We start from the raw sequence: 25,615 nt of genomic DNA on the forward strand, positions 1-25,615 counted from the left end.
TTTTTAAAACACTAACAATAATATACACAAGATTTGTCTTAAACGCTTCAATGTTTCGGTTTAATGTTCGCTAGCAAACCACCACGTTGGTTGAATCAGAAGCCTTTTGTCGCTGTTGAAGAAGCCTCCAGTTCCGTCCACTAGATTATACGTCACGCAAGCAGCATCCCCTGAAAGGCTCAAATCGCCACCTGCTGACTGGAGTGGGTAACGCAGATTGGAAAAATATTATTTACAATGTTTATTCTTGCAAGCAATGTCATGAGAGCTAATAAAAATAAACAGATGTTATGTTTTCTCTTACTTCTTACAGCCAATACTTTCCTCCAGGGCTGACCTGCCCATTAGGTAGGATTAGGTGACAGATTAAAGAGTTTTCATTTTTATGTCATAGTTATTCTGAACCCACTGCCTGCAAGTCGTCTAAATTAGCCTAAGTGATTTGTATTTTCCTTCAACTTTCTGAAGAGGAAAAAGCCCAGAAATGCCCCTGTCTGAGTGCATTTGTCTACCATTATGTTTAGCTTTTGGGCGATTATGCTAATGACAACCATCTTCTGGTTGATGGAAAAGCTTTCCCACAAACTTTGTCAATTAGATGTCAACTACAAAGTAGTCTATGCCTACCTGGCAGAATGATATCATGATTATTTGCATCAATCCTGTTGTGATTTGTTCAGCAAACTCTGCAATCACATGTGTGCTACAGAGACACCACTAACCAAGCAAGGCTCTTGCTGGTGCCACTTGAATTAAAGGGTATCTACACACAAAAATGAAAATTTCTTAGATTTTTCTCAGACTTCAAAAGTGGTCTCCTGATGTGGTTTAAGTATTGTTGTGGACTTAGAACATCCAATATTGTTGTTTTTCTATTAACAGTGTGATTTAGAGAGAAAAACAGAAAAACAGGGACAAATGTGAAACCTGGAAAAACGGAGAAAATGGAATTAGGTTAAAAAAAGAAAAGACAACGGATTTGATACAGACGCTATATATAGATAGAGATGTTATAGGGCCCTAAATATTCTATTCAGTTTCTCTCATTACTGGATTATCTAGGGATAGTGTAGAGTAACAGCTGTATCCTGAAGTGACCTTTAACCTCCCTGCTCCTCAATACTTCTTCCACTGGATCAAAGCTTCAGCCAAGTAGGATGAATGATAGTGGCAACACATGGAGTTGGGTTGGATATAGTCATGGTAGGATACATGATAGTGGCAACACATGGAGTTGGGTTGGATATAGTAATGGTAGGATACATTGGGCGGCAAGATGTTCTTTACCATTCGGCCATCAGATTTGCCACCAATGTTCCTTATAGGACACGTCACTGCACTCTATACTCCTCTGTAAACTGGTCATCTCTGTATACCAGTCGCAAGACCCACTGGTTTAATGCTTATTTATAAAACCCTCTTAGGCCTCACTCACCCTTGGCTAAGATATCTACTGCAGCCCTCATACTCCACATACAACACCCGTTCTGCCAGTCACATTCTGTTAAAGGTCCCCAAAGCACACACATCCCTGGGTCGCTCCTCTTTTCAGTTTGCTGCAGCTAGCGACGGGAACAAGCTGCAACAAACACTCAAACTGGACAGTTTTATCTCCATCTCTTCATTCAAGGACTCAATCATGGACACTCTTACTGACAGTTGTGGCTGCTTCGTGTGATGTATTGTTGTCTCTACCTTCTTGCCTTTGTGCTCTTGTCTGTGCCCAATACTGTTTGTACCATGTTGTGTTGCTACCATGTTGTGTTGCTGCCATGTTGTTTTGCTACCATGTTGTTGTTATGTGGTGTTGCTACCATGTTGTGTTGCTGCCATGTTGTTGTTATGTGGGGTTGCTACCATGTTGTTATGTGGTGTTGCCACCATGTTGTGTTGCTACCATGTTGTTGTCATGTTGCTACATGTAATAATAACATATATGATTTATATAAAGTTCTTTAGTAAAAAAACATTAGTGACATAATTTTGTATTTAATATTACATAGTAAACTTTAATAATTGTAATATGTATGTTTAAATGACTGTACTAAAGTTTTTGAATAAAATAAAAGGTTTGAAAGAAAATGTAATTTACCTTCAATTAAATATATCTCTCTCTCTCTTTCTCTCCCTCTGTCTCTCCCCTTGGCTGGGAATGTTAAGGGTCAAGAAGTTGTGAATCTAGGGGGCCCTTGCACACAGGGGAACTATATGTATGTAACACTATAACTTTACGTCCGTCCCCTCGCCCATACCCAGGCGCGAACCAGGGACCCTCTGCACACACCAACAACAGTCACCCATCGTTACCCATCGCTCCACAAAAGCCGCGGCCCTTGCAGAGCAAGGGGAACCACTAGTTCAATGTCTCAGAGCAAGTGACGTCAACGACTGAAAGGCTGCTAGCGCGCACCACCGCTAACTAGCTAGCCATTTCACATCGGTTACATGTACACAAAATAACTAACCTGGACCCCCAGGTGTCTTTCAAAACATATGTTTTACTAACGACCTAAACAGATCATTTTTACCCTTTTAAAAATAGTTATGGGGGGAGGTCCGGGGGATGTCTGTCTTTGAAAGGGTCATTGTAATATTTAAGATGTCCCCTTTACTGATGACCTAAACAGATACATTTTACCCTCCATAAAAGAGTGTCCGAGGGATGTCTCAGTCAACCCCCCCAAAATAAGCCCCAGAGACCTCACACCATCCTCTTTGAAAGGGTCATTGTACTCTTTAACTATACTTCCTTTACTGATGACCTAAACAGATCACTTTTACCCTTTAAAAAATAGTTGTCAGCTGTCCAGATGTAATGGTCAAGAGGTCGTGAACCTAGAGGGGCCCTTGCACACATGTTGTGTTTAGGCAGACATAGGTTTTCTGTTTATGAAGGAATAAATGATTGACAGGATATAGACCACAAAATAAAAGATAACTGTATTCTTACCAATGTGCCCTTTACTAATGACTTAAACAGATCATTTTACTCCATGAATAACCTTTTACTGCAGGGGGCTAAATCAGGGGCCTTCAATGCTGCAGAAATGTTTTGGTACCCTTCCCCAGATCTGTGCCTCAACACAATCCTGTCTCGGAGCTCTACGGACAGTTCCTTCAACCTCATGGCTAGGTTTTTGCTCTGATCTGCACTTTCAACTGTGGGACCTTATATAGACAGGTGTGTGCCTTTCCAAATCATGTCCAATCAATTGAATTTACCACAGGTGGACTCCATTCTAGTTGAAGAAACATCTCAAGGATGATCAATGGAAACAGGATGCACCTGAGCTCAATTATGAGTCTCATATAGCAAAGGGTCTGAATACTTATGTAAATAATTTTTTTGTGTTTAAAACATTTGCAAAAATGTATAAAAAACTTGTTTCCGCTTTGTCATATGGGGTATTGTGTGTAGATTGCTGAGGAAAATGTTTGATTTAATCCATTTAAGAATAAGGCTGTAACATAACAAAATGGGGAAAAGTCAAGGGGTCTGAATACTTTCCAAAGAAACTGTAAGTGATTGAGGAGAGAGCATCATTGCTATATTCTAATTAAAATAATTGATCCATAAGAGAACATATGACCAAAGCAATGCGTGACCCATACAGAATTTAAAAAATATTAATCTCAATGAGAAATATAATTAAATAAACAAACGTTTGCATAACCAAACACATGAAAACTGGTGGGAACATTGTATTTAGCTAGGATTTCATATGGCCAGGAAGGTTACTGAGAATAACAATAGACAATAGTTAATGTTGCTAGTTTAGGGATGAAGATAGTGAAGGTTCATTATGTTAAAGATGTTTTTTATTTTGACGTGGAAACAATGTTTATTGGAAAGTAAAACAAAGAACTCTTCATTGAGACAATGATAAACAGTAATCCGTGGGAGAGTTGAGGTGGATATTATAAAATAAGGATCTGCTGGAGTCCAAGTCAAACCAAGATTCTTTATTTCTGAGCTCAGAGAGAATAATAGAGTTTGGTATTTTATTAGGATCCCCATTAGCTGTTGCAAAAGCAGCAGCTACTCTTCCTGGGGTCCACACAAAACATGACACATAATACAGAACATCAATAGACAAGAACAGCTCAAGGACAGAACTACATACATTTTGTAAAAGGCACACGTAGCCTACATATCAATGTATACACACAAACTATCTAGGTCAAATAGGGGAGAGGGGTTGTGCTGTGTGGTGTTGCTTTATCTGTTTTTTGAAACCAGGTTTGCTGTTTGTTTGAGCAATATGAGATGGAAGGAAGTTCCATGCAATAAGGGCCCTATATAATACTGTACGCTTTCTTGAATTTGTTCTGGAAACTTGGGGACTGTGAAAAGACCCCCGGTGGCATTTCTGGTGGGATAAGTGTGTGTGTCAGAGCTGTGTGTAAGTTGACTTGTAAGAACTTTGATGATATCTGTACATTATAGGAACACCTGTGATGACAAAAGTACAATGATTCATGTGTTGCTTTAGCTTGAGATTAAGAATCAGTGGTTGACACCCTGCACGTGCATGAAAAGGTGAACTGTACAAAGTCAGATGTTGAAACTATATTTTAGGTAACAGATGGATAAAGGGAACTAAGAGTTCCTGTTGATACTATGTTCCAGTCTTACTTCCAGTCTGACATGATAGCAATAAGGGGAAGAGTGATTGGGAAACTAACTGCCAAAAACGCAATAGGCTGAACTCTGCCTAGCAGAGACATCTTTGTATTAGCAACTATTAATTATGAGCTTATATGGTATTAAAGTTAAGGGACATCACCCTGGGCGGGGTGATTCTCAGTAGGGGATAAAAAAGGAAAAACACCATCTTTTGAACTGAGTGCCTTGCTTGCAAATTGCTGTAAGTGTAAACTCTGATCAAATAAGTTTTCCGTGGTCTCTTGTGCACATAGGGCAGAATTCCCTTACAAGACTATGCAAACAATTTGGGATTTTCAACACATTTTCATGTTTCCTATAAAAAAAAGAAGTGATGCAGTCAGTCTCTCCTCAACTCTTAGCCAAGAGAGACTGGCATGCATAGTATTAATATCAGCCCTCTGATTACAATTAAGAACAAAACGTGCCGCTCTGTTCTGGGCCAGCTGCAGCTTTACTAGGTCTTTCCTTGCAGCACTGGACCACACGACTGGACAATAATCAAGATTAGACAAAACTAGAGCCTGCAGAACTTGCTTTTTGGAGTGTGGTGTCAAAAAAGTAGACCATCTCTTTGAGGCTAGACCTCTCCCCATCTTTACAACCACTGAATCTATATGTTTTGACCATGACAGTTTACAATCTAAGGTAATGCCAAGTAATTTAGTCTCCTCAACTTGTTCAACAGCAACACAATTCATTACCAGATTCAGCTGAGGTCTAGAACTTAAGGAATGATTTGTACCAAATACAATGCTCTTAGTTTTAGAGATGTTCAGTACCAGTTTATTACTGGCCACCCATTCCAAAACAGACTGCAACTCTTTGTTAAGTGTTTCAGTGACATCATTAGCTGTGGTTGCTGATGCGTATATGGTTGAATAATCAGCATACATGGACACACATGCTTTGTTTAATGCCAGTGGCAGGTCATTGGTAAGAATAGAAAATAGTATAGGGCCTAGAGAGCTGCCCTGAGGTACATTACACTTTATATGTTTGACATTAGAGAAGCTTCCATTAAAAACCCTCTGAGTTCTAGTAGATAGATTGCCATAATGTGGATTCAGAGCTGAGGTTGAAAAGCCATAGCACAGACATTCTTAAAAAACAGGTTATGGTCAATAATATAAAAGGCTGCATTGAAATCTAACAATAGAGCTCCCACAATCTTCTTGTTATCAATTTCTCTCAACCAATCATCAGTCATTTGTGTCAGTGCAGCACATGTTGAGTGCCCTTCTCTATAAGCATGCTGAAAGTCTGTTGTTAATTTGTTTACAGAGAAATATCATTGTTTTTGGTCAAACACAATTTTTCCCAACCGTTTGCTAAGAGCTGGCAGCAAGCTTATAGGTCTGCTGTTAGAACCAGTAAAGGCTGCTTTACCACTCTTGGGTAGTGGAACTACTTTGGCCTCCCTCCAGGCTTGAGGACAAAGACTTTCCTCTAGGCTCAGATTAAACATATGACAGATAGGAGTGGCTATAGAGTCAGCTACTGTCCTCAGTAGCTTCCCATCTAAGTTGTCAATGTCATTATTGATCGATAACAATTTTTCCACCTCTCTCACACTAACTTTACAACATTCAATACTTGCACTGCTTTTCTTTCATTATGATTTTTTACAAGTTTTTTTTCCATCATTCTTTATATCATTGATCTTGGCTTCCTAATAAAGTGTATTATTTTGTTGAGTTTGGTCACATCATTTCTCCATTTGCAGTACGTAAGCCAGCCAGATGTGCAGCCAGACTTATTAGCCACTCCTTTTGCCCCAACTCTTTCAAACATACAGTTTTTAAATTCCTCATCAATCCATGGAGCCTTAACAGTTCTAACAGTCAGTTTCTTAACAGGTACATGTTTATCAATAATTGGAAGAAGCAATTTCATATGGTTTTCCCACAGTCTGAGCTTTTGTAAGTCTTCTACTCTATGTGCAGTCTCATGTGTTCTTTCAGGTTGCTTAATTGGTTAAAACTCTTTCCACACTGGGAGCAGTGGTAAGGCTTCTCCCCTGTGTGTATTCTCTCGTGTTTTTTCAGATCCCCTGACCGGTTGAAACACTTTCCACACTCTGAGCAGTGGTAAGGCTTTTCAACTGTATGTATTCTCTCGTGTTTTTTCAGGTTCCCTGTCCGGTTAAAACACTTGCCACACTGGGAACAGTGGTAAGGCTTCTCCCCTGTGTGTATTATCTCATGTTCTTTCAGATGCCCTGACTGGTTGAAACACTTCCCACACTGGGAGCAGTGGTAAGGCTTCTCCACTGTGTGTATTATCTCATGTTCTTTCAGATGCCCTGACCGGTTGAAACACTTCCCACACTGGGAGCATTGGTAAGGCTTCTCACCTGTGTGTATTATCTCATGTTTTTTCAGATCCCCTGACTGGCTGAAAAACTTTCCACACTGGGAGCATTGGTAAGGCTTCTCACCTGTGTGTATTCTCTTGTGTTGTTTCAGGTTCCCTAAATGGTTAAAACACTTGCCACACTGGGAGCAGTGGTAAGGCTTCTCCCCTGTGTGTATTATCTCATGAACTTTCAGGGTCCTTAAACGGTTAAAACTCTTTCCACACTGGGAGCAGTGGTAAGGCTTCTCCCCTGTGTGTATTCTCTCGTGTGATTTCAGGTTCCATGACCGGTTAAAACACTTGCCACATTGGGAGCAGTGGTAAGGCTTCTCCCCTGTGTGTATTATCTCATGTTCTTTCAGATGCCCTAACTGGTTAAAACTCTTTCCACACTGCAAGTACTGGTAAGATTTCTCCCCTGTGTGTATTCTCTCATGTCGGTACAGGTCCCTTAACTGATTAAAACACTTTCCACAGCGGGAACACTGGTGTCTTCTTGTTGGTTTGGACGTCCCTGGCTCTGGTTCCTCTGAGTCTGGTCTTTCTCCTGCCAAAGACAATGTGTTTTAAAAAAAAAGAGATCTGAATGAAACCTCCACATGATAAATAGGCCTTGCTACGAGGGTAAATCCTAATCAGATCGCTCAATAAGCTAAGGCCAGTTTTAACAATCTTGGTGTGATTTTAAAACAAATGTTGTAGAGTTTCCTGGTAATTACTGATAATGTTTACATTACTTATTTAGTCATTCTGTTTTACAAGTCAGAACACAAAAAAACTAAACCGTTCTTGGACACTCAAGACACAGATGTCGCTTAATTCCAATCGAGCAGGTGGTTCTAAATATATAACTTTCATAGCTGTATGATACAGAATGCGACCTACAGTCATGACCAAAAGTTTTGAGAATGACACAAATATTAATTTCCACAAAGTTTGCTGCTTCAGTGTCTTCAGATATTTTTGTCAGATGTTACGATGAAATACTGAAGTATAATTACAAACATTTCATACGTGTCAATGGCTTTTATTGGCAATGACATGAAGTTGATGCAAAGAGTTTTTTCCCTCATTCAACTTTTTCACTCCGGACGCTTTATCTGGACATGGTTCGTCAGTACTTTCAACAGCCGAAGCTAAGTAGTAACATTAACATCATGTCTTTTAATTGCAGTCGCTGTACTCATAATATACAGGAGAACGATCGCCTTGCGGCGAGGATAGCTGTGCTGCAAGCCCAGCTTCAGACTCAATCGTTAGGCAAGGGTAATTTCAGTGTAGGAAAGGAAGAAACAGCGTCTGTGCCACCAGTAAGTACAGATACTAACGTTAGTATAAATCCCCCCGCACATTCCCCGCAGCCGGACAACTTTCTCATGGCTTCTGGAGGAAATGCTGTAGGAATGCTCAACTGGTGTCGCTCATTCAGCCGACAGAAACTTTCAACCGGTTTTCCCCATTAAGTAGCGAGTCGGAGTCTGAGGCCGAGTTTTCTCTTGTCTCTACTCCTCCCGTTACGGGTTCTGAGACGCCGAAGGCCCCCACCATTAGCTCTGACAAATTGAAAACCCTAGTCATTGGCGACTCCATTACCCGCAGTATTAGACTTAAAACGAATCACCCAGTGATCATATACTTTTTTTCCTAGGGTGCAGGGCTACTGACGTTAAGGCTAATCTGAAGATGGTGCTGGCTAAAGCTAAAACTGGCGAGTGTAGAGAGTATAGAGATATTGTTATCCATGTCGGCACCAACGATGTTAGGATGAAACAGTCAGAGGTCACCAAGCGCAACAGAGCTTCAGCGTGTAAATCAGCTAGAAAGATGTCGGCATCGAGTAATTGTCTCTGGCCCCCTCCCAGTTAGGGGGAGTGACGAGCTCTACAGCAGAGTCTCACAACTCAATCGCAGGTTGAAAACTGTTTTCTGCCCCTCCCAAAAGATAGAATTTGTAGATAATTGGCCCTCTTTCTGGGACTCACCCACAAACAGGACCAAGCCTGACCTGCTGAGGAGTGACGGACTCCATCCTAGCTAGAGGGGTGCTCTCATCTTATCTACCAACATAGACAGGGCTTTAACTCCACAATGAAATAGGGTGCAGGCCAGGCAGCAGGCTGTTAGCCAACCTGCCAGCTTAGTGGAGTCTGCCACTAGCATAGTCAGTGTAGTCAGCTCAGCCATCCCCATTGAGACTGTGTCTGTGCCTCGACCTAGGTTGAGCAAAACTAAACATGGCGGTGTTCTCCTTAGCAATCTCATTAGGATAAAGACCTCCTCCATTCCTGCCATTATTGAAAGAGATCGTGATACCTCACATCTCAAAATAGGGTTACTTAATGTTAGATCCCTCACTTCAAAGGCAGTTATAGTCAATGAACTAATCACAATCTTGATGTGATTGGCCTGACTGAAACATGGCTTAAGCCTGATGAATTTACTGTGTTAAATGAGGCCTCACCTCCTGGTTACACTAGTGACCATATCCCCCGTGCATCCCGCAAAGGCGGAGGTGTTGCTAACATTTACGATAGCAAATTTCAATTTACAAAAAAGAAAATTACGTTTTCGTCTTTTGAGCATCTAGTCATGAAATCTATGCAGCCTACTCAATCACTTTTTATAGCTACTGTTTACAGGCCTCCCGGGCCATATACAGCGTTCCTCTCTGAGTTCCCTGAATTCCTATCGGACCTTGTAGTCATAGCAGATAATATTCTAATTTTTGGTGATTTTAATATTCATATGGAAAAGTCCACAGACCCACTCCAAAAGGCTTTCGGAGCCATCATCGACTCAGTGGGTTTTGTCCAACATGTCTCTGGACCTACTCACTGCCACAGTCATACTCTGGACCTAGTTTTGTCCCATGGAATAAATGTTGTAGATCTTAATGTTTTTCCTCATAATCCTGGACTATCGGACCACCATTTTATTACGTTTGAAACCGCAACAAATAATCTGCTCAGACTCCAACCAAGGAGCATCAAAAGTCGTGCTATAAATTCTCAGACAACACAAAAATTCCTTGATGCCCTTCCAGACTCCTTCTGCCTACCCAAGGACGTCAGAAGAAAAATCAGTTAACCACCTAACTGAGGAACTCAATTTAACCTTGCGCAATACCCTAGATGCAGTTGCACCCCTAAAAACGAAAAACATTTGTCATAAGAAACTAGCTCCCTGGTATACAGATAATACCCGAGCTCTGAAGCAAGCTTCCAGAAAATTGGAACGGAAATGGCGCCACACCAAACTGGAATTCTTCCGACTAGCTTGGAAAGACAGTACCGTGCAGTATCGAAGAGCCCTCACTGCTGCTCGATCATCCTACTTTTCCAACTTAATTGAGGAAAATAAGAACAATCCAAAATTTATTTTTGATACTGTTGCAAAGCTAACTAAAAAGCAGCATTCCCCAAGAGAGGATGGCTTTCACTTCAGCAGAAATAAATTCAGTAACTTCTTTGAGGAAAAGATCATGATCATTAGAAAGCAAATTACGGACTCCTCTTTAAATCTGCGTATTCCTCCAGGGCTTAGCTGTCCTGGATCTGCACAGCTCTGCCAGGGCCTGGGATCGGGAGAGACACTTAAGTGTTTTAGTACTATATCTCTTGACACAATGATGAAAATAATAATGGCCTCTAAACCTTCATGCTGCATACTGGATCCTATTTCTACTAAACTACTGAAAAAGCTGCTTCATGTGCTTGGCCCTCCTATGTTGAACATAATAAACGGCTCTCTATCCACCGGATGTGTACCAAACTCACTAAAAGTGGCAGTAATAAAGCCTCTCTTGAAAAAACCAAACCTTGACCCGGAAAATATAAAAAACTATCGGCCTATATCGAATCTTCCATTCCTCTCAACAAAAAAAATAAAAAGCTGTTGCGCAGCAACTCACTGCCTTCCTGAAGACAAACAATGTATACGAAATGCTTCAGTCTGGTTTTAGACCCCATCATAGCACTGAGACTGCACTTGTGAAGGTGGTAAATTACCTTTTAATGGCATCAGACCGAGGCTCTGCATCTGTCCTCGTGCTACTAGACCTTAGTGCTGCCTTTGACACCATCGATCACCACATTCTTTTGGAGAGACTGGAAACCCAAATTGGTCTACACGGACAAGTTCTGGCCTGGTTTAGATCTTATCTGTCGGAAAGATATCAGTTTGTCTCTGTGAATGGTTTGTCCTCTGACAAATCAACTGTACATTTTGGTGTTCCTCAAGGTTCCGTTTTAGGACCTCTATTGTTTTCACTATATATTTTACCTCTTGGGGATGTTATTCGAAAACATAATGTTAACTTTCACTGCTATGCGGATGACACATAGATGTACATTTCAATGAAACATGGTGAAGCCCCATAATTGCCCTCGCTAGAAGCCTGTGTTTCAGACATAAGGAAGTGGATGGCTGAAAACTTTCTACTTTTAAACTCGGACAAAACAGATATGCTTGTTCTAGGTCCCAAGAAACAAAGAGATCTTCTGTTAAATCTGACAATTAATCTTGATGGTTGTAAAGTCGTCTCAAATAAAACTGTGAAGGATCTCGGCGTTACTCTTGACCCTGATCTCTCTTTTGACGAATATATCAAGAGTGTTTCAAGGGCAGCTTTTTTCCATCTACGTAACATTGCAAAAAATCAGACATTTTCTGTCCAAAAATGATGCAGAAAAATTTATCCATGCATTTGTTACTTCTAGGCTAGACTACTGCAATGCTCTACTTTCCGGCTACCCGGATAAAGCACTAAATAAACTTCAGTTAGTGCTAAATACGGCTGCTAGAATCCTGACTAGAACCAAGAAATTTGATCATATTACTCCAGTGCTAGCTTCCCTACACTGGCTTCCTGTTAAGGCAAGGGCTGATTTCAAGGTTTTACTGTTAACCTATAAAGAGTTACATGGGCTTGCTCCTACCTATCTTTCCGAGTTGGTCCTGCCGTACATACCTACACGTACGCTACGGTCACAAGACGCAGGCCTCCTAATTGTCCGTAGAATTTCTAAGCAAACAGCTGGAGGCAGGGCTTTCTCCTATAGATCTCCATTTTTATGGAATGGTCTGCCTACCCATGTGAGAGACGCAGACTCGGTCTCAACCTTTAAGTCTTTACTGAAGACTTATCTCTTCAGTAGGTCATATGATTGAGTGTAGTCTGGCCCAGGAGTGTGAAGGTGAACGGAAAGGCTCTGGAGCAACGAACCGCCCTTGCTGTCTCTGCCTGGCCGGTTCCCCTCTCTCCACTGGGATTCTCTACCTCTAACCTTTTACAGGGGCTGAGTCACTGGCTTACTGGGGCTCTTTTATGCCGTCCCTAGGAGGGATGCGTCACTTGAGTGGGTTGAGTTACTGACGTGATCTTCCTGTCTGGGTTGGCGCCCCCCCTTGGTTTGTGCTGTGATGGAGATCTTTGTGGGCTATACTCGGCCTTGTCTCAGGATTGTAAGTTGGTGGTTAAAGATATCCCTCTAGTGGTGCGGGGGCTGTGCTTTGGCAAAGTGGGTGGGGTTATATCCATCCTGTTTGGCCTTGTCCGGGGGTATCATCGGATGGGGCCACAGTGTCTCCTGACCCCTGTCTCAGCCTCCAGTATTTATGCTGCAGTAGTTTGTGTCGGGGGGCTAGGGCCAGTTGGTTATATCTGGAGTACTTCTCCTGTCTTATCCAGTGTCCTGTGTGAATTTAAGTATGCTCTCTCTAATTCTCTCCTTCTCTCTTTCTCGGAGGACCTGAGCCCTAGGACCATACGTCAGGACTACCGGGCATGATGACACCTTGCTGTCCCCAGTCCACCTGGCCTTGCTGCTGTTCCAGTTTCAACTGTTCTGCCTGCAGTTATGGAACCCCTACCTGTCACAGACCTGCTGTTTTCAACTCTTAATGATCGGCTATGAAAAGCCAACTGACATTTATTCCTGATTATTATTTGACCATGCTTGTCATTTATGAACATTTTGAACATCTTGGCCATGTTCTGTTATAATCTCCACCCGGCACAGCCAGAAGAGGACTGGCCACCCCTCATAGCCTGGTTCCTCTCTAGGTTTCTTCCTAGGTTTTGCCCTTTCTAGGGAGTTTTTACAAGCCACCGTGCTTCTACACCTGCATTGCTTGCTGTTTGGGGTTTTAGGCTGGGTTTCTGTACAGCACTTCGAGATATTAGCTGATGTACGAAGGGCTATATAAAGTAAACTTGATTGATTGAAGAATCAATATTTGCAGTGTTGACCCTTCCTTTTCAAGACCTCTGCAATCCACCCTGGTGTCAATTAACTTCTGGGCTAAAACATCCTGACTGATGGCAGCCCATTCTTGCATAATCAATGCTTGGAGTTTGTCAGAATTTGTGGGTTTTTGTTTGTCCACCCGCCTCTTGAGGATTGACCACAAGTTCTCAATGGGATTAAGGTCTGGGGAGATTCCTGGCCATGGACCCAAAATATTGATGTTTTGTTCCCCGAGCCACTTATCACGTTTGCCTTATGGCAAGGTGCTCCATCATGCTGGAAAAGACATTGTTCGTCACCGAACTGTTACTGGATGGTTGGGAGAAGTTGCTCTCGGAGGATGTGTTGGTGGCAATCCTTATTCATGGCTGTGTTCTTAGGCAACATTGTGAGTGAGCCCACACCCTTGGCTGAAAGCAACCCCACACATGAATGGTCTCAGGATGCTTTACCGTTGGCATGACACAGGACTGATAGAAGCGCTCACCTTGTCTTCTCCGGACAAGCTTTTTTCCAGATGCCCCAAACAATCAAAAAGGGGATTCATCAGAGAAAATGACTTTACCCCAGTCTTCAGCAGTCCAATCCCTGTACCCTTTGCAGAATATCAGTCTGTGTGCAGATGCACTCACACCTGCCTGCTGCCATTCCTGAGCAAGCTCTGTACTGGTGGTGCCCTGATCCCGCTGCTGAATCAATTTTAGGAGACGGTCCTGGCGCTTGCTGGACTTTCTTGGGTTCCCTGAAGCCTTCTTCACAACAATTAAACCGCTCTGAAGCCTTCTTCACAACAATTGAACCGCTCTCCTTGAAGTTCTTGATGATCTGATAAATGGTTGATTTAGGTGCAATCTTACTGGCAGCAATATGCTTTCCTGTGAAGCCTTTTTTGTGCAAAGCAATGATGACGGCACGTGTTTCCTTGCAGGTAACCATGGGTGACAGAGGAAGAACAATGATTCCAAGCACCACCCTCCTTTTGAAGCTTCCAGTTTTGGGGGGGGATTCAGTTCATTTGCATGGCAAAGAGGGACTTTGCAATTAATTACAACTCATCTGATCACTATTCATAACATTCTGGAGTATATGCAAATTGCCATCATACAAACTGAGGCAGCAGACTGTGAAAATTCATACTTGTGTCATTCTAAAAACGTTTGGCTACAACTTTACACACTTCCTTAACCTGTTTGGCGTGCAAGCCCGATGTCGGTACATTTATGACAACAGCCAGCTCAAAGTGCAGGGCGCGAAATTCAAAAGATATATTTTTTTAATATTTAACTTTCACACATTAACAAGTCCAATACAGCATATGAAAGGTACAGATCTTGTGAATCCAGCCAACATGTCCGATTTTTAAAATGTTTTACAGGGAAGACAAAATATGTAAATCTATTAGCTAACCACGTTAGCAAAAGACAACACTTTTTTTACTATAACAGTTTATTACTCCATCAGTAGATATCACAAATTCGACCAAATAAAGATATAAATAGCCACAAACCAAGAAACAACTTAATCAGATGACAGTCTGATAACATATTTATTGTATAGCATATGTTTTGTTCAACAAATTTGCATATTTCAGGTATAAATCATAATTTACATTTCAGCTACAATCAGAAATTGCACCGAAAGCAGCCATAATATTTACAGACACCAACGTCAAATACCTAATTACTCATCATAAAACATTTCTGAAAAATACATAGTGTACAGCAATTGAAAGACAGGCATCTTGTGATTCCAGACAATATTTCCGATTTATTAAATGTTTTACAGCGAAAACAAAATGTAGCGTTATATTAGCGTAGCCACAATAGCCAGAAACACTTGGGCGCCGACAACCAGTTCACATGCGCGACAGATATTAGAAATAGCATCATAAAATGTTTCTTACTTTTTGTGATCTTCCGTCAGAATGTTGGACAAGGTGTCCTTTGTCCAGAACAGTCGTTGTTTGGATCTGGAACGGCAAATTTCCCTCTTCATTTAGCATGGGAACTTGCCAAGTGGCACGGATCACTCCAACGTCAACAAAGTCAGAAAACGGAACATTGCAAAACTCCCAAAAAATTTAAATAATCTGATATATTGAAAAAACATACTTTACGATGATATGGTCACATGTATCAAATAAAATTTTAACCGGAGATGTTAGTCGTCCATAACGACAGCTAAACAGAAGGCAAATCCATGTCCCCTTTCGCGCGCTCCAGAAACAGGAAATGGACGGTCACGTCATACAAAGAGCTTTAATTCCACCTCAGACCAAGATGAACACAAAATTTCTTCTCTCACAGCCTCTTGACAACCAGGGGAAGGTCTATGAAGTGTACGCAGACTCTTACGTTTTATGCCCATGTATAGGCATGAAGTTGAACAGAGCATCGATTTCTGACATTCCACTTCCTGGTCAGGAGATGTGCTGCAGAATGAGTTCTGTTTCACTCAGAGAAATAATTCAAACGGTTTTAGAAACTACAGAGTGTTTTCTATCCAATAGTAATAATAATATGCATATTGTACGAGCAAGAATTGAGTACGAGGCCGTTTGAAATGGGCATCTTTTATCAGGCTACTCAATACTGCCCCTTGCAGCTAAAAGAAGTTAAACATAAAATAAGTAAATAAGTATTTTTAAGTGGAAGTCCAAAAGTTATTTTTACATCGAAGACACAAAGCACATCAGTAAAATCTCCCCGTTGTCGAAAGGGTTCGACACATGCTGTTTAAATGGCCCAATTTATTATTTAGACCTTCACAGATTTTCAACATTTTGACTATCGCTGATGTGATATTTTGGGTAAAGTAAAAAATAAAGTGAAATATTTGGCAAGATGTTCCTTAAACTGAGAGTAACTACAATAAACAAAAATATAAACGCAACATGTAAAGTGTTGGATATTTAATGAGCTGATAAAAAAAGATTGCAGAATTTTTTACACCCCTGTTAGTTAACATTTATTCTTTGCCAAGATAATCCATCCACCTGACAGGTTTGGCATATCAAGCTGATTAAACAGCATGATCATTACACAGGTGCACCTTGTGCTGGGGAGAATAAAAGGCCACTAAAATGTTTTGATGGAGCGTGCAATTGGCATGCTGACTGCAGGAATATCCACTGGAGCTGTTACCAGATAATTGAATGTTAAATTCTCTACCAGAAGCCGCGTCCAACGTCATTTTAGAGAATTTGGCAGTACATCAAACTGGCCTCACAACCACAGACCACATATAACGACGCCAGCCCAGGACCTCCACATCGTCTGAGACCAGCCATCCGAGTTGTATTTCTCTTTGTAATGAAGACCTTTGTGGGGAAAAACTAATTCTGATTGGCTGGGCCTGGCTCCGCAATGGGTGGGCGTATGCCCTCCAGGGCCCACCAATGGCTGTGCCCCTGCCCAGTTATGTAAAGTCCATAGATCAGGGCCTCGTTTATTTATTTACAATCACTGACTCATATAAACTGTAAATCGTTGTTTATATTTTGGTTCAGTATACACACACACAGTGCATTCGTTAAAAACCTCTCTAGGATAGGGGGCAGCATTTTCACGTTTGGATGAAAAGCATATCCAAATTAAACTGCCAGCTACTCATCCCCAGAAGATAAGATATGCATATCATTAGTAGTATTGGATAGAAAACACTCTGAAGTTTCTAATACTGTTTGAATGATGTCTGTGAGTATAACAGAACTCATATGGCAGGCGCAAACCTGAGAAGAATCCAACCAGGAAGTGGGAAATCTGAGGTTTGTAGTTTTCAACTCATTGCCTTTCGAATGTACAGTGTCTATGGGGTCATATTGCACTTCCTAAGGCTTCCACTAGATGTCAACAGTCTTAGAACATTGTTTGAGGCTTCTACTGTGAAGGAGAAGGGAATGAGAGCTGTTTCAACCAGAGGTCTGCTTGAGTGGCATGAGCTGGTCATGCGCCTACTCGTGAGAGCGACCTGCGTTCCATTGCAATTCTAAAGACAAAGCAATTCGCTGGTTGGAACATTATTGAAGATTTATGTTAAAAACATCCTAAAGATTGATTCTATACATCGTTTGACATGTTTCTACGAACTGTAACATACATTTTTGAACTTTTCATCTGAACTTTCGCCTTGACTTGCCCGCGCCTCGTGAGTTTGGATTTGTTTACCAAACGTGCTAACAAAAGGAGGTATTTGGACATAAACGTTGGACTTTATCGAACAAAACAAACATTTATTGTTGAACTGGGATTCCTGGGAGTGCATTCTGATGAAGATCATCAAAGGTAAGTGAATATTTAAAACGCTATTTCTGACTCAACAACATTGGGGGTATCTGCATGGCTTGTGTCTGAGCGCCGTACTCTGATTATTGCATGGTTTGCTTTTTCCGTAAAGCTTTTTGAAATCTGACAAATCGGTTGCATTAAGGAGAAGTATATCTATAACTTTGTGCATAATACTTGTATCTTTTATCAACTTTTACATGTTTATTATGAGTATTTCTGTAAATTGATGTGCCTCTGAAAATTTGCCGTATGTTTTCGATGCACAACATTACTCACCATAAAGCGCCAATGTAAACTGAGATTTTTGGATATAAATATGAACTTTATCGAACAAAACATACATGTATTGTGTAACATGAAGTCCTATAAGTGCCATCTTATGAAGATCATCAAAGGTTAGTGATAAATTTAATTTAATCTATATTTCTGCTTTTTGTGACTCCTCTCTTTGGCTGGAAAATGGCTGTGTGTTTTTGTGACTAGGCTCTGACATAACATAATTATATGGTCTGCTTTCGCTGTAAAGCTTTTTTTGAAATCGGACACGATGGGTAGATTAACAAGAAGTTAAGCTTTAATTTGGTGTATTGCACTTGTGAATGCATCAAAGTTACATATTTCTAAAAAATATTTTTGAATTTAGCGCTCTGCCTTTTCAGCGGAATGTTGTCGAGGGGTTCAACTAGCCATAAGAAGTTTTAAGACTCCATAATGTTTCATCATAAGATGCTACAGTCCTCCTTTAAGACTCCATAATGTATAATCATTAGATGCTACAGACCACCTTCAAGACGCCATAATGTTTCATCATTAGATGCTACAGGCTACAAATCAACAATGGGTGTCATGAATCTTTACCACTTGCTCTGTAATATGAGTAGTATTCGGATTTCATTCAAACATTTCTTACATGAATATTGAAAATATAAATGTTGATTTTTGTATATATTGTTGAATATAATATACTGTAAGGGTATATCAGTTCCAGGATCTCTGCTAGTGTTAAAGTTATGGGCCATTATATACAGAGAAATTGTGGCGAAATCCTGCACGACTACGCTAAACATGCCACGGTTTTGAAAATAGAATTCAGTGGTTCTGCGACTCGCAAACACGACAGCTCGTTGGCTAACAATATCAGACAAGCTCAAAATTAACACCCACAGACCTACTATCACCTGCTTCGTTCAGCTTACTTTGTCATGCTCACTGAAACAGGAATGGAAGACCTATTACCATTCAAACAACTGTTTCTGTCAAACATCTACTTCATCAACTACTTGAGCCCTACTGCCCACATTGGGTTGCCAATCTCGACGCTCTGAGAGCTTGTAAGCACCGCTTTTGAGGCATCAAAAGCAAGCCGGGCTAAGAGCCCGGACACCTCGACTTTCGAGCTTAGGCGGGAACCATCACTCCAATTAGAAGGTGCAGCATTAGGGACAGGTGCGGTAAAAGATGACGATCAAAGGGGGTGGCAACCAAGTAACCACCACACTGACAACCACTGCAGTAACAATAGCTATGATAAACGTCCCCAATCTAACAGGTCCCGTAGAGATCAACTTGGCCGATATGTCCCTGCGCCTAACCCTCACAAAGGGTCAGGACACAAGAGTAACAAGCGCAACAAAGTGTTCAACAATGATCTAAACCCTAAGCGAAATGATATAGAAACTCTGATAAGAGATGTACTGCATCGTAAGAAATTCGAGAAAGAGGACAACATAACTAGGCGTAAAATTGTTGGGAACCAAGTCAGCCGAAACTAACGCAATTCGAGAGGACGTCAACATTTCCAATACCCCCGCCCCCACTCCAATCCCTGTCCAGGGACCACTCGTTCTAGATAAGCAGCTTTGCAACAGATGATTCCTCTCCCATTCCGATAGAGGACCCACTGGGTCACATAGGTGAGTTATCCGTCTTGGAAATCGACACAGATTACAAACCGCTCGGTACTCCCAACCCACTCCATTATGTTGGGGATATGATGAGAAAACCCAACTCGAACAGGCCATACCTTAGAACAGTCCTGGAGGACTGTTTGACCTGTCACGCTCTCATAGATTCGGGTTTGACAATTTCACTCATATCCGAAACCTTGCTGGATGAACTAAAAGGGGCAGTGGACCCAACAAACCGTTGGTTGAAAACGGAACGTTGCGACACGAAGCTTAGGGGTTTCACCGAAGCTACCTCGCCACTAACCAAGTGTCTCCTACTTAAACTCAACTTCGAAAGCGATTACCATCGACATCAAACGGATGCTTATTGGGATAGATTTAATTGACCGTTTGGTACCACTAATGGATTGGAAAACCAACCAAATCTGGTGACAAATATGTATGCCAACTCCGTTGACTTCCCCGCATTCTTCCAAGGCTACCTGTCATACATTGCGCAACGGCGTGGGTTCGACGTCAGCATCTGCCACAAACCCGGTGAACCATGAGTTCGCCATTGGTGACAAATGACAAGGTGAGTTCAACTCGGAACTTAACCGAACATGAGGTTTTCCTGTGTGGCTTGGGTGATTCACCAGCAGACACATACCGACCTCCTCTGATAGGGGGCGTGTGCCTAAACGGCACTATGGTTGAGGATGCCAGACTGGCAACCTTGACAGGAAAATCTGCAATCAGTTTGGAAATGATCAACGATGCTTGTGTAAATGTGATTTTCAGGGTATTTCTGTTATATGACCATATCCCCCGTGCATCCCGCGAATCCCCCATGCATCCCGCAAAGGCGGAGGTGTTGCTAACATTTACAATAGCAAATTTCAATTCACAAAAAAAAAAGACGTTTTCGTCTTTTGAGCTTCTAGTCATGAAATCTATGCAGCCTACTCAATCACTTTTTATAGCTACTGTTTACAGGCCTCCTGGGCCATATACAGCATTCCTCTCTGAGTTCCCTGAATTCCTATCAGACCTTGTAGTCATAGCAGATCATATTCTAATTTTTGGTGATTTTAATATTCATGTGGAGAAGTCCACAGACCCACTCCAAAAGTCTTTCGGAGCCATCATCGACGCAGTGGGTTTTGTCCAACATGTCTCTGGACCTACTCACTGCCACAGTCATACTCTGGACCTAGTTTTGTCCCATGGAATAAATGTTGTAGATCTTAATGTTTTTCCACATAATCCTGGACTATCGGACCACCATTTTATTACGTTTGCAATCGCAACAAATAATCTGCTCAGACCCCAACCAAGGAGCATCAAAAGTCGTGCTATAAATTCTCAGACAACACAAAAATTCCTTGATGCCCTTCCAGACTCCTTCTGCCTACCCAAGGACGTCAGAGGACAAAAATCAGTTAACCACCTAACTGAGGAACTCAATTTAACCTTGCGCAATACCCTAGATGCAGTTGCACCCCTAAAAACAAAAAACATTTGTCATAAGAAACTAGCTCCCTGGTAAACAGAAAATACCCGAGCTTTGAAGCAAGCTTCCAGAAAATTGGAACGAAATGGGGCCACACCAAACTTTAAGTCTTCCGACTAGCTTGGAAAGACAGTACCGTGCAGTACCGAAGAGCCCTCACTGCTGCTCGATCATCCTATTTTTCCAACTTAATTGAGGAAAATAAGAACAATCCAAAATGTATTTTTGATACTGTTGCAAAGCTAACTAAAAAGCAGCATTCCCCAAGAGAGGATGGCTTTCACTTCAGCAGTAATAAATTCATGAACTTCTTTGAGGAAAAGATCATGACCATTAGAAAGCAAATTACGGACTCCTCTTTGAATCTGCGTATTCCTCCAGGGCTTAGCTGTCCTGGATCTGCACAGCTCTGCCAGGCCCTGGGATCGGGAGAGACACTTAAGTGTTTTAGTACTATATCTCTTGACACAATGATGAAAATAATCATGGCCTCTAAACCTTCAAGCTGCATACTGGATCCTATTCCTACTAAACTACTGAAAGAGCTGCTTCCTGTGCTTGGCCCTCCTATGTTGAACATAATAAACAGCTCTCTATCCACCGGATGTGTACCAAACTCACTAAAAGTGGCAGTAATAAAGCCTCTCTTGAAAAATCCAAACCTTGATCCGGAAAATATAAAAAAAACTATCGGCCTATATCGAATCTTCCATTCCTCTCAAAAATTTTAGAAAAAGCTGTCACTGCCTTCCTGAAGACAAACAATGTGTACGAAATGCTTCAGTCTGGTTTTAGACCCCATCATAGCACTGAGACTGCACTTGTGAAGGTGGTAAATGACCTTTTAATGGCGTTAGACCGAGGCTCTGCATCTGTCCTCGTGCTACTAGACCTTAGTGCTGCCTTTGACACCATCGATCACCACATTCTTTTGGAGAGACTGGAAACCCAAATTGGTCTACACGACCAAGTTCTGGCATGGTTTAGATCTTACCTGTCGGAAAGATATCAGTTTGTCTCTCTGAATGGTTTGTCCTCTGACAAATCAACTGTACATTTCGGTGTTCCTCAAGGTTCCGTTTTAGGACCACTATTGTTTTCACTATATATTTTACCTCTTGGGGATGTTATTCGAAAACATAGTGTTAACTTTCACTGCTATGCGGATGACACACAGCTGTACATTTCAATGAAACATGGTGAAGCCCCAAAATTGCCCTCGCTAGAAGCCTGTGTTTCAGACATAAGGAAGTGGATGGCTGAAAACGTTCTACTTTTAAACTCGGACAAAACAGAGATGCTTGTTCTAGGTCCCAAGAAACAAAGAGATCTTCTGTTAAATCTGACAATTAATCTTGATGGTTGTAAAGTCGTCTCAAATAAAACTGTGAAGGACCTCGGCGTTACTCTCGACCCTGATCTCTCTTTTTACGAACATATCAAGACTGTTTCAAGGACAGCTTTTTTCCATCTACGTAATATTGCAAAAATCAGACATTTTCTGTCCAAAAATGATGCAGAAAAATGAATCCATGCATTTGTTACTTCTAGGTTAGACTACTGCAATGCTCTACTTTCCGGCTACCCGGATAAAGCACTAAATAAACTTCAGATAGTGCTAAATATGGCTGCTAGAATCCTGACTAGAACCAAGAAATTTGATCATATTACTCCAGTGCTAGCTTCCCTACACTGGCTTCCTGTTAAGGCAAGGGCTGATTTCAAGGTTTTACTGTTAACCTATAAAGCGTTACATGGACTTGCTCCTACCTATCTTTCCGAGTTGGTCCTGCCGTACATACCTACACGTACGCTACGGTCACAAGACGCAGGCCTCCTAATTGTCCCTAGAATTTCTAAGCAAACAGCAGGAGGCAGGGCTTTCTCCTATAGATCTCCATTTTTATGGAACGGTCTGCCTACCCATGTGAGAGACGCAGACTCGGTCTCAACCTTTAAGTCTTTACTGAAGACTTATCTCTTCAGTAGGTAATATGATTGAGTGTAGTCTGGCCCAGGAGTGTGAAGGTGAACGGAAAGGCTCTGGAGCAACGAACCGCCCATGCTGTCTCTGCCTGGCCGGTTCCCCTCTCTCCACTGGGATTCTTTGCCTCTAACCCTATTACAGGGGCTGAGTCACTGGCTTACTGGTGCTCTTTCATACCGTCCCTAGAAGGGGTGCGTCACTTGAGTGGGTGGAGTTACTGACGTGATCTTCCTGTCTGGGTTGGCGCCCCCCCTTGGTTTGTGCTGTGATGGAGATCTTTGTGGGCTATACTCGGCCTTGTCTCAGGATTGTAAGTTGGTGGTTGAAGATATCCCTCTAGTGGTGCGGGGGCTGTGCTTTGGCAAAGTGGGTGGGGTTATATCCTTCCTGTTTGGCCCTGTCTGGGTGTATCATCGGATGGGGCCACAGTGTCTCCTGACACCTCCTGTCTCAGCCTCCAGTATTTATGCTGCAGTAGTTTATGTGTCGGGAGCTAGGGTCAGTTGGTTATACCTGGAGTACTTCTCCTGTCTTATCCAGTGTCCTGTGTGAATTTAAGTATGCTCTCTCCAATTCTCTCTTTCTTTCTTTCTCTTTCTCGGAGGACCTGAGCCCTAGGACCATGCCTCAGGACTACCTGGCATGATGACTCCTTGCTGTCCCCAGTCCAGCTGGCCGTGCTGCTGCTCCAGTTTCAACTGTTAAGCCTGCGGCTACGGACCCCTGACCTGTTCACCGGAGGTGCTACCTATCCCAGACCTGCTGTTCTCTCCAATTCTCTCTTTCTCTCTTTCTTTCTTTCTCTCTCTCTGAGAACCTGACCCCTAGGACCATACGTCAGGACTACCGGGCATGATGACTCCTTGCTCTCCCCAGTCCACCTGGCCTTGCTGCTATTCCAGTTTCAACTGTTCTGCCTGCGGTTATGGAACTGCCACCTGTCCCAGACCTGCTGTTTTCAACTCTTAATGATCGGCTATGAAAAGCCAACTGACGTTTATTCCTGATTATTATTTGACCATGCTTGTAATTTATGAACATTTTGAAAATCTTGGCTCTCTCTAATTCTCTCCTTCTCACTTTCTTTCTCTCTCTCTCGGAGGACCTGAGCCCTAGGACCATACGTCAGGACTGCTGGGCATGATGACACCTTGCTGTCCCCAGTCCACCTGGCCTTGCTGCTATTCCAGTTTCAACTGTTCTGCCTGCGGTTATGGAACCGCCACCTGTCCCAGACCTGCTGCTTTCAACTCTTAATGATCGGCTATGAAAAGCCAACTGAAAATGATTCATGATTATTATTTGACCATGCTTGTCACTTATGAACATTTTGAACATCTTGGCCATGTTCTGTTATAATCTCCACCCGGCACAGCCAGAAGAGGACTGGCCACCCCTCATAGCCTGGTTCCTCTCTAGGTTTCTTCCTAGGTTTTGGCCTTTCTAGGGAGTTTTTCCTAGCCACCGTGCTTCTTCACCTGCATTGCCTGCTGTTTGGGGTTTTAGGCTGGGTTTCTGTACAGCACTTCGAGATATTAGCTGATGTACGAAGGGATATATAAAATAAACTTGATTTGATTTGATTTATATGATGTGGCTCTCTGTAATTTCTCTGGATATTTTGTTGGCATTTCTGAACATGGTGCCAATGTAAACTGAGATTTTTGGATATAAATATGCACATTATCGAACAAAACATGGATGTATTGCGTAACATGATGTCCTATGAGTGTCATCTGATGAAGATCATCAGAGGTTAGTGATTAATTTTATCTCTATTTCTGCTTTTTGTGACTCCTATCTTTGGCTGGAAAAATGTCTGTGTTTTTTTGACTTGGTGGTGATCTAACATAACCATATGCTGTGCTTTCGCTGTAAAGCATTTTTGAAATCGAACACGATGGGTAGATTAACAAGATGTTTATCTTTCATTTCCTGTATTGGACTTTTTAATGTGTGAAAGTTACATATTTAAAAAAATATATTTTTGAATTACCCGCGCTGCCTTTTCAGCGGAATGTTGTCGAGGGGTTCCGCTATCGGAACGCATGTCCTAGACAGGTTTAAGGGGTATTTGTGTGTAGATTGAATCAGGCTGTAACGTAATAAAATATGGAAAAGTCAAGGGGTCTGAATACTTTCCGAAGGCACTGTATGTAGCCATGTTATGAAGTATGAAAAGGCTTGTTCAGTCACATGTCATGAATTCACTATGACATCATCATATTTATATACATTTATATCAATACAAAGTGTTTCAGACATAAATAAAAAATTCCAGGTGAAAGCAAAAGGCCATAGCTGTAATACAATAACAAACTGGCAAAGCAGCAGAGCGAGGCCCGCATCCAGCAACGTCACGAGTCACGCAGCTGTTTCAGTACAGCACTACAGGGAGAGAGAAAACTCCACTGGACTAGTTTCAATGTATGGAATCACTTCAGAGTTTCTGGATTTTGGGTAAACTTCTCCTTTAACCTCACTAGGGTAGGGGGCAGCATTCGGAATTTTGGATGAAAAGCGTGCCCAAAGTAATCTGCCTGCTACTCAGGCCCAGAAGCTAGGATATGCAAATTAGTAGATTTGGATAGAAACCACTCCAAAGTTTCTAAAACTGTTAAAATAATGTCTGTGAGTATAACAGAACTGAAATGGCAGGTGAGAACCTGAG

The 25,615-nt window shown here is 41.9% G+C and overlaps 2 protein-coding genes across 4 annotated transcripts in view; both read right to left on the bottom strand.

The window, feature by feature from the left end:
- LOC139547168 (zinc finger protein 32-like) overlaps positions 1 to 25,615 on the bottom strand; it is a 304,099-nt gene that overhangs the window by 134,992 nt on the left and 143,492 nt on the right. The window contains exon 4 of one of the 3 annotated variants that reach the window (XM_071356250.1): positions 66 to 198. The exons of the other annotated variants lie outside the window; for them this stretch is intronic. Coding sequence (XP_071212351.1) covers positions 146 to 198 — 53 coding nt within the window. The 3' untranslated portion in view covers positions 66 to 145. Of the gene's footprint in view, positions 1 to 65; positions 199 to 25,615 lie in introns of those variants that run through there. 3 annotated transcript variants of the gene reach the window in all.
- Positions 3,949 to 25,615, bottom strand: part of LOC139552067 (zinc finger protein 721-like) — a 69,187-nt gene continuing 47,520 nt past the window's right edge. The window contains 1 exon segment of the mRNA XM_071363461.1: positions 3,949 to 7,571. Within this exon segment, the coding sequence (XP_071219562.1) occupies positions 6,598 to 7,571 (974 nt within the window). The 3' untranslated portion in view covers positions 3,949 to 6,597.

The sequence above is a fragment of the Salvelinus alpinus genome, chromosome 2 (assembly GCF_045679555.1).
Source record: "Salvelinus alpinus chromosome 2, SLU_Salpinus.1, whole genome shotgun sequence".
In the NCBI taxonomy this organism is placed as follows: Eukaryota; Metazoa; Chordata; class Actinopteri; order Salmoniformes; family Salmonidae; genus Salvelinus; species Salvelinus alpinus.